This window comes from Octopus bimaculoides, chromosome 15 (genome assembly GCF_001194135.2).
Source record: "Octopus bimaculoides isolate UCB-OBI-ISO-001 chromosome 15, ASM119413v2, whole genome shotgun sequence".
NCBI classification, from domain to species: domain Eukaryota; kingdom Metazoa; phylum Mollusca; class Cephalopoda; order Octopoda; family Octopodidae; genus Octopus; species Octopus bimaculoides.
Window position 1 is genome coordinate 57,292,942 of NC_068995.1, and position 10,633 is coordinate 57,303,574.

Consider the following 10,633-nt stretch of genomic DNA (forward strand, 5'->3'; position numbering starts at 1 on the left):
CACACACATACACACACACACACACACACACACACAGGTTTCTAGTTTATCTAGCCAAGTATTTGTATTACCGTCTTGTAGAGATGGAAGCATTTGCCAGTATATAGATGTTTTGTGTATATTTTTCTACACCCATGTACTATACGTAAGGGTATGTATGTGTGTGTGTGTGTGTATATGCACATACACTCATTTTTGCTTTTAATCTACAAACGTATTAGTAAACATTTGGTTAGAACATGATAGTATTAAATAAATAAATAAATTTTCCAAATAATAATAATAATAAAAGCAACAAAATGAAAAATAAATAAATGAATAAATTTCATATTTAGCTTGTTCTCTGGAATAGGTTTGCTGAAGCAGAGAAATGGAATGAAGTAGAGGCTTGGTGGTGGTGGTGGAGGGGGAGGGTGGCGGTGTTGTTCGTCATGATTATGATGACATTGGTGATGATGATGATGATGACGATGGCAGTGGTAACAATGACAGTGTTGATGTTGATGATGATGATGATGGTGGTTGTTTCTGTGCAAGAGTCTGCTGCTGTTGCTGCTGTTGTAGCTAAAATGTTTTGGGTTGTTTACAAGTGTCCTGTTAATTTACATTAAACTAAGTATAGAACATGTAGAGACTTCCCCCCCCCCACATGCGCACGCGCATGTGTGTGTGTGTGTGTGTGTGTGTGTACGCATGTTTGCGTGTGTGTGTGTGTTTTTCACCATCATTTCCATCTTCTCTTCTCTCTCCAACTGACTGCTTTTAGCAGACTTAACTGGAATATTCCAGGTTGTGTCTGTGTGTATGCTCATATATCTGTGTGTGTGTTTGTGTGTGTGTGTGTATGAGTGTGAGGTATGTGTGTGTGTGTGTGTGTGTTGAAATTCATTTACATTCTAGCTCTCTTCTCCTTTTAACTTAAGCTACAGAGAAGGGACAGAGCCACATGACTGTTGCTACCAGTCATGATGGTGATGATGGTGATGATGGTGATGATGATGCTGCTGCTGCTAGATATAGTAATATACAGTATTAATAATACAGTTAAATCCCATTCTTGCTTATGCGCACACACAACTCTATGACTATGTGTATTTATGTGTGTACGTCTGCATGTGTATATACTTGTGTGTGTATATACTTGTGTGTGTATTTACTTCTGCACACAACCATACACACACTACACAAATATATAGCAGTGTCTATTTCTGTTTCTGTGTGTATATATGTGTGTGTGTGTGTGTTGACTTTTACTCACATCCATACCAACAGGAGTTGAACTGGTTTGCTAGACAATAGTTAATTATCTATAAGTCTACGTAGCATCCCATAACAGCCACAACATCACTTCTGTCAAATTATTTCATGGCTTTTATTAATTGAAGAATTTTATTTCGAATTTTTTTTTTTCTTATGGTTGAAATAACTTTCCCTTTGTCAACTTTTGTGGCAGTTTAGGGCTAAGCATATTTATTCTGACATACAATTGAAGTCAAGAGCTCCTCTGATGGATCTTTAGTGTTATTTCTGTTCCATGTAGCATTGCACATCCATGCCATTAGGAAAAAGAAGAGGATTATGTTTTGGGCAGAGTTCTTTTCTGAAGAGTAGCAGTCATTTTGTTGTATGATGTGTTTTACTGTTATTACAATTGATACCATTATTCTGCAGATGATGACAAGGAATCTGATGATGATGGAATTGGTGGTGGTTGTTGTGGTTGGGTTGTCGTCAGGGCTAATGATATTTTCTTTCTCGCTTTCCATGCAAACTTCATTGTAATTATTTGTCACAGAGAAAATATAATTAGTTTTACTGTTAAATTAACAAAACAGCTAAAGAGTGAAGTGTGCTACCAATGCAATCAGGAACACATTTTTCTGCCAAACAAACAACGATTCTAAAGAGAATAACTTAAATCTACTTGGACCCTGTATCATGTTATTTGATGTTTTTCAAAACAGAACGAAATAAAAATGTTTTGAAACAAAAGGTTCACCTCTCAATTACAAAACTGTGGCATGCCCTCAGCAAAATGTTTAATGTTGGATTCATTGAAGTTAATTTTAGTTTTAGTTGCAAGTATATTAATTTACAGCATAAACGTATGTTCTTTCACAAATGGTATTTGTTCTTTGTGATTTTCAAGAGGATAAGATACTGAAATTTTCATAGGATTTCTCCCCCCCCCCCTTCCTATTGTATCTTTAACAGTTATGGTTGTATGGTTAAGAAGCTTCGTTTCACAGCTACATGCTTTCAAGTCCAGTTTCATTTTACAGAATCTTGGAGAAATGTCTTCTACTGTAGCCCTGGGCCAACCAATGCCTTGTGAGTGAATTTGGTAGTCAGAAACTGTGAAAACTCATTCTGTATATCATCATCATTGAATGTCTGTTTTTCATGCGGACATGGATGAATGATTTGAGAGAAGCTGGCAAGGCTAGGGGACTGCGTTACGCTCCAGTTGTCTTCTTTGGCATGGTTTCTATGGTTACATGCCCTTCTTAATGCCAACCACTTTACAGAGTGTATGTGTGTGTATATGTATATCCTTGTGTTTGTCCCTGCTATTGCTTGTTAAGCAGTAGTAAGGACACACAAGCACACATGTGATGGGCTTCCACACAGTTTCCATTTACCAAATTTACTCACAAGGTGTTGGTCATTTTCCATTTCTGAGATTAATTTTCTGTGGGTCAATCATACACAACTTCTTTCCATATTGTCTTTTGTTTACAAACACACACAAACACAAATGGCAGATCTAATGAATGTTGTTCAATCACTTATTACACAGCATAAAGCACAGCCAATGGATCAGTTGAGTTGACCAGTGGTGCAATGTGGTGATGCTAAGAATTCTAAATAAATATACAATGAACTACTTGTAGAAAATGTTTCTTTGAAGCGTGAAATGTAGTGTGTTAAAATTCCATCACACACACACACATACACACACTCTCTCTCTCTTTCTCTCTCTCTCTCTCTCTCTCTCTCTCTCTCTCTCTCTCATGGTTTTCTGTTTTAGACACATTAATGTATTCTTAGCATCCAGGACACATTGTAATGTGGTTGTTGTTAGGAAGGGTATCCTGCTATAGAAACCATGACAAAGCTAACATTGGAATTGGTCTTGCAGCTCCCTAGATTCTATCAAACCACCCAACCCATTCTACCAGCATGGAAAAAAGGATGTTGAATGGTGGTGATGTATATATATGCTTATGTGTGTGTGTGTGTGTGTGTGTGTGTGTGTGTGTGTGTATGTGTGTGCATAACCAACTTTTGAACTATCAATTTGGATCTGAATTATTATAATTTACATATTTCCTTGCCCAACAACATCCAACTGGCTTTCACTGTATAGTTTGATCGTAATGTATCATAGCACAATCACTCTATGCCGCTTCCTAGCAACAGTGAGCTGTCCTATTGCTGTTCTATAAGGTTGGTATTAAGTAGACTTAACTATAAGAGATTGTCTTTTAGTGGCAAAGGCAAAAACTGTTAATTTTCATAATGGACATTATTATAGTCCCACACAAAGTTAATCTTTCTGAGGATTTTTAACAGAAGCATTTATATTGAAATGTGATGAAACTGAATCCTGCCTGTTTTCTCTTTGTTATTTTTATTATTAAAATTAGCTTGTGTAAGACTCTGGGGATATATATATATATATACATATATATATATGTATATATATATATATATATATACTTATAAACACACACACACATGCACACATTATGTAGATATATATAAATATATACACCCACACATACACCCACATACAGTCATGTATATATATATATATATATAGAATATATTGTATATAATAAATCATGTGCACAGTGAACAGGATTGTTATTACATATATTATATGCATATATATTATAATATACTTGTATATTATACATGTATGCTACATGTATTATACATGTGTATTTATATGCAACATAGATATATTTTCTACATAATATGCTTGTATGTTATATAATATATAAATATGTATGTGTGAATATATGTGTGGAAAAGCTTGGGATAAATATTAAGCCTCCACCAAACAGAGGCCTTCTTAGAAGCTTCAGGGACGGTTTCTGCTATCTGTGAAGTGAATGGTTTTATTAAAAGGAATTGGAATAAGTACTTCACTCTTCTCGTTAGTCATAGTTTGAAACTCTTTCATCTGTCACGTGTTGATTGGTTCTTTAGTTTTGGCCATTAGAAACGCTGCGTTTTGCTTACAGTTGCAATTAACCATGATCAACCTTGCATTCAATAGCTTCATTTCCATTCTTTGCTCTCATGAGGGGCTTCTATAGGCTCGGTTCCTGGAATGACTTAGTTATCCTTCGGTTATTATCATTCATGAACAATAATAATAATAATGATAGTAATGATGACAACATTGCTGGTTCAACTGAATTGCTGTGGCAGCCATGTTAACTGATTATTAGTGTTGATGTAGTTACTGGTGTCTTGCATTGGTGGCTTCATGTTTTATCACCAGACCTCTTCAGTCGCAGTTATAGGTTTCTCATTCACTTCTCATTATATAGAATAAACTCAGTTAAATTTTGGGTTTAGCTGTGGACAGTATCAACTCTTGATTTTTAATTCTTTAATGTCTCAATTCTTTCCATTTTCTTTCCTTTTTCTTTCTCTTTTTTTTTTTTGCAATATTAATGTATCTAACATTACTTTTTGCCATTATTACTACTACTACAACTATTACTACTACTACTACTACTACTTGTTTATTTTATTATCTAATGCAATCTAATTAAATTGCGTTGTGAAGATGTGGAATTCCATCACCATTATATTCTCTGAACTCATCTCTTTCTCTCCTCGGTTAATGTCTGCATTATTGTAGTTGTTGTAATAATTGTTGTTGATGTTCTGCGTACAATTTCAACATCTAACCTTTGTAACTCAAAATGTCTGCATTTATTAAGTCAGTGCGTGTTCTTGATATTGTCTCGTGTAAAGTCAGCTTACTTCTCGTTGTCTTCTTCCTCTCTTTCACCATTTAAAGCAATATGGCAGTATTTCTGAAGGCCAATTCGCTTTTACTTTTTTTTTTTTCACATTATTTCTTCCTTTTCCTTTTATTTATATCCACACACACACACGCGCACACACACACATGCACATACACACACGCACACGCACACACACATACACACACACACATGTGCATGTGTGTGCATTTATATATACACACACACACACACGCACATACATATATTTGACAAAAACAAGCCAGGTCGTTGTTGTTGTTGTTGTTATTGCTATTCCTATTTACACTTTAAAAAAAAAAATTTTTTCTATGATGTCAACTAAAATTTTCATTTTAATGTTTGTGATTTCCATTATTTTCATCTTCTTCACATTTTAAAATTAATTTCAAATTTTTAATATATACATGCATATTTTTTTTTTTTTGTCTCAGTTTTAATGATATTCTGCATAATTTTCCTTCTGATCCAGTTAAGAGTGTATATAAATATATGTATATAAATATATATATGATTATATATATATATTTCCCTGGCCACATCTGGTCCACATCTTATCAACGTTTATTAGACAGTCTGCAATAACAACCTAAATGTTGATTTCTTTTGACTAGGCACAAGACGAGATTTTGTAGGGGAGGTGCGCAGTCATTTGAATCAAAGCCAGTATATTACTGGTACTTATTTTATCGACTCTCAAAATGATGAAAAGCAAAAATCAACCCCATCAGGATTTGAACTCAGAACAGTGAGGTACTGAACTATACATGGGAAAAAGAAAAGAAAAAAATAAAGAAAAAAACACAAAAAGAATATGTAAACAAATATATATAAAAAAAAAACAAAGACAAAATATGCACTCTACTCTGTTGGTTATCCTCCCCTCTTCCTTCCCGCACAGACAGTGATGTTATCCTTGGTAGATTTGCTGAGTCCTTATGTGTCCTGACAAACCAGACAGACTGAAAATGCGTGTGTTATTCTTAGGCGTTTGATTGGTTACTACCTCCATGTCATAAGTGTGCTTGGCAGGACTGATCTCTGCTACTACTTAACAACTGAAACAACAACAACAACAGCAACTTTTTGTGGACATAAGCATCGCATTGGATAAACACTTCTACAAATGCAGACAAATTGTTTGCGAATTGTTCAAATCCGTATTTCATGGTTGGATGAGGTACTCTTTAGCTTCAGCCTATAAAAAGTGTGTCTGAATAGGACTATTTTTATCACTTGGTCAACCAATTTAAATAGCCGAGTCTTTTACCGAAAGATCCAAAGCAATTCCTGCATTGTTTTTTGTTTCTTAATTAGACATGGATAGTCTATTTATTTATTTTGTGTTGTGTTGTGTTGTGTGTATAGGGTAATTCTACCCGACTCAGCAACATTGTAACACAAGCATTTATTCTGTTGACACAGTCACCTGGAGGAATAGAAGACAAACGGGTCAGGATATAATTCGAACCCTCACATTATATTCTGATGTCTTTAAATATCTATCAAGTATTTAGTCCAGAACTTTGCTGCTTTTTTCTCTTTCTGTTTCATTTTTTATTTCTTCTTCTGCCGGCATGCTGTTCTCGTTTCATAAAATTATTGAAACTAGAAATGGGTTTTCTTGGAATGTACACATATAGATGTTTGGCAGCAGCAGCAGCAGAACAATTCAAATAACGATCCTAACTGAAGTTATTATGATGAAGAATTCTGTTATAAATAAAACTGAAGGAGTGTAATTTGTAGAGAAAGTGACATGAGTTGGACATTGGGCCTTGTGCAAGGAGTAGTGGCTTAGGTCTCGAACCATGGCTCCTATATTGTCACAGTCTTAACACACAAGAAACGAAGGAGAGCAAAAAGAAACTGTGGGTGCCTGTAGGGGTAAGATATAAAATCAATTGAAGTCTTCGTCATTTAACTCTTCTGTATTAATAAAAGCCTGACTTGGAAAGTTAACTTCAATATTGGCTTTCTCGTTTTGTTTACTCAACTTGATGGTGTTCTACAGCAACTACAACAGATTAAGAAACAATGGGTTACAGACATTGAGACACAAAGTTTGCTTGTTTCAACAAAGAAGAAAATCTGCCATCATTATCATCATCATCATTACAATCTTCTCATGAACAACTTGCTTCATAAAAAGGATACCTTTGTTTTGGTTTTTGTTTTTTTGTTATTTTTGCATTGCTGAGACTGGCTCCAGTAATTTGTCTCACCCATCTCTCCTCTCTCCTTTTTTTTTTAATGAGGAAACTCTCTAGAAAATCCAAATAAATATTCACCCATGATGGAATATTGCTCTGACAAATTGAGGCAACCAGCGTAATACCAGTTATTGAACTTGTGATATTTTAAGTAACATTCAGCAGAAGGACATCCTTCTTCTATTTAGTCAGAAATAAACTCTCTGTCCTTCTCTCTCTCTTTCACTGCAAGCCATCATGGCTTCCTACAAGTCATCATGTTATCTGCTCTTAGTATTCTATAAAGACGAAAAAAAAAAAAAAAGAAATTGCTGGCTGTGAACCCATCTGCACATAAAAAGCCATTGTCACTGGATAATGTGATTCCTGACAACAACTATATCTGGAAATGATGAGATGGTCATGTTTGGAACACTTTTGATCATAGTTCTGCTAAATCAGGGTTGTCCTGAGGTTAAGCAACAACAACAACTGCCACTGTACCTACAAACAAAGGCTGGAGCCCTTATCTGATCATTTGTCCTCTAGACAGAGCAGTTTCCCTCAAATTTACATCATATCATGAAAACAGATTGACACATTAGATAATGTAGTCCAAGAGACAATATGGGAAAACAAGATGGGATGGTCATGGCAGGAACAGTTGACTTGATGTTAAATAACAACAACCACCACTGTGCTTATGAGCCAAAGATGAAGCCCCTACACACTCATTTGCCTGCTAGAAATAGTGATCAAATCTTCCTCAAATGTACATCATATCATTGGTAAAAAAAAAATTGGACACATTAGATAATGTAGTCCAAGAGACACTATGCCTGGAAAACAAGATGGGATGGTCATGGCAGTAAATCCTTTGATCCACAGATCTACTCAATCTGGACTAACCTGGGACTAAACAACCACTGTATACTGTGTTTCTCACCAACATCCTTTCATTAACCAATCAACCAAGCACTATGTTACATCATTCTTGGGAACAGCTACGTCATGGAGCTAAGTTCTCCCCCCCCCTCACCCCTACTATGTGACCATTGAGTACATAAAAAAAATCTAATTTTGCAACTGCCACATGGGACAGACTTTCATTCATTCCTTTACCATTCTGATCTGTAGAGACCACCCAATGTGATGGGTAAATGTTCCTTCTCAGAACAAGCTGATAAAATAAAAAAACTACAGGAAAATATTCTAATCTATTGCTTAGTTATATTATTTTCATATCTGTCGACTTCCCTCTTTGCACATTTGTACGTGTCTATTTACCTGTGTGAGTGTGTGTGAATTACATATAATATTTTTAATAATAGTTTGCCTCAACTCCACATGACTTGAAGTTTTGTGGGTGGGTAGGACGTGGTCATCTCATCAGATGCTAGGAACGGACTGCTTCTAGAATCTGAAAGAACTGTCGGTCATGTTGAGCTGAGCCGAGCCACTATTAAAAATATATGTAAGTCCTACCAAATATATTGAATGCTACTTTCTTTTGTTTGTTCACTCACTCGTGTGTGTTTGTGTGTATGTATGTGTGTGTTTGTGTGTATGTATGTGTGTATACAAGTATGTATGAATGTGTGCATGTGTACATATCTGTGTATGTATACATACATGTCTCTCTCTGTATGGAAGTTTCTGTGTGTGTGTGAGTGTATTTATATATTTATATGTTGACAGGCAGATGTCTGACACAATAAATAGCACAAACAGCAGCTGATTTGGAATGTTATGTCGTTAAAGACGTTGGCTTTCTCTTCTCATATAAGCTGTTTACTCAATTAGTTGAGCTGTGCATCTGTCTTCACCTTTCAGACTCTTTCAGTTTGGACGGTTGATGACTGCATAAATATGTTACAGCAACCAATGATCAAGTCAACAGCAAAGCTAGGGGGAGATGGAAAGGATTAAGTCTTTGGTGTTGTTGTTGTTATTATTCTGTATATATTTGTTTTATTAGTATTTGTTTTTTATTTTTTGCTGTTTATTTTTAATCAGCAGATAATTAATAATAAACTGCCATAAATATTTTTTTTTTTGTTGCTGATGACACTCTGAAAGATAATGCTGGGGCAGATGGCATGAAATTAATAATTTCTAATCGGAAATTATGTAAATCTAAAATTCAAAGAAAGAAACAAACAAACAAACAAACATATAAAGAAATAAATATACTAGCACTTTCAGCTTTAACTTTAACTGAAGGATTAGAAAGAAAAGAAAAAAAAAACTGAAAGAAATAACAAAACAAAGCTAAAAAGCTGGGTGGTGGGGATTTACGTATTTAAAAGCATTTTTTATTTGGTCAGTTTATGCTATTATCTAATACCTTATGATTGCTGTGTACATATGTGTGTGTGTGTATGTGTGTGTGTGTGTGTATGAGTTTCTCTCTTTCTCTCTCTCTATATGTGTGTGTGTGTGTGTATTTGTCCATACATTGTTTTTAAGTTTGAAAGAATATGATTTTTAAACAGGTGAGGAAATCCAGAATTGAAAGTAAAATGAAACAGGAAACAGCTTCTGTTACCATTGTGGCATATTAATTAATTCCGTATTAATGCCATTGCATATTCTCTCCATTATTCATCAGTGACATTCTATAGTGTTGGCCTCTCTCTCTCTCTCTCTTTCTTTCCCCACTTCTCACTCATATCACATCTCTCTCTCTCTCTCTCTCTCTCTCTCTCTCTCTCTCTCACTCTCCATCATCTCTTTACTTTATCACCTCCCCCATCACCATCCATCCAACACCACCCCCAACCATAAACTTTGCTATATTTGTGTCTGCAAGATCAATGCAGTGTCATTGTTTTTGCATAGGCATTTTTGATTTTCAATTTAATGTGTGTGTGTGTGTGTGAGTGGTGGAGAGGGGGCATGGGTGTGTAGGTAAGAAGTTTGTTTCCCAGCCACATAGTTTTGAGTTTAATTCCACAAAGTGGCACTTGTGACAAGTGTCTCCTGTTATGGCCCTGGACTCACCAAAGCCTTGTCAGTGGATTTGGGCAGACAGAAACTGAAAGAAGACCATCATATAGATGTGTGTGTGCGAGTGGTGGAGAGAGAGAGAGAGTGTGTGTGTGTATGTGTGTGTGTGTGTGTGTGCGTGTGTGTGTTACTGACCTTTTGCTATGACATCGCATGATAATTTTAAATGAGTGTCCCTTTCTTATGAGCTGTGTCCTTTTTTTTCAGTCTTCTGTGAAAACATGTTTGGTCATAGGGAATTGTTACCTAACTTACGAAACAGGTGAGGGTTGGGGACAGGAAAGGTTTCTCGCCACAGAAAATCTGCCTCAACAAATTCTGTCTGATTCATTTGAGCATGGAAGAGTAAGCGTTAAATAATGACATTGATGTGACATATATGTGCGTATGTATATATATGTATAT

At 35.5% G+C, this 10,633-nt stretch overlaps 1 protein-coding gene across 18 annotated transcripts in view; it reads left to right on the forward strand.

The window, feature by feature from the left end:
* Positions 1-10,633, forward strand: part of LOC106877140 (one cut domain family member 2) — a 348,210-nt gene that overhangs the window by 138,129 nt on the left and 199,448 nt on the right. Inside the window, exon 4 of one of the 18 annotated variants that reach the window (XM_052973379.1) lies at positions 5,642-8,439. The exons of the other annotated variants lie outside the window; for them this stretch is intronic. Coding sequence (XP_052829339.1) covers positions 5,642-5,787 — 146 coding nt within the window. The 3' untranslated portion in view covers positions 5,788-8,439. Of the gene's footprint in view, positions 1-5,641; positions 8,440-10,633 lie in introns of those variants that run through there. 18 annotated transcript variants of the gene reach the window in all.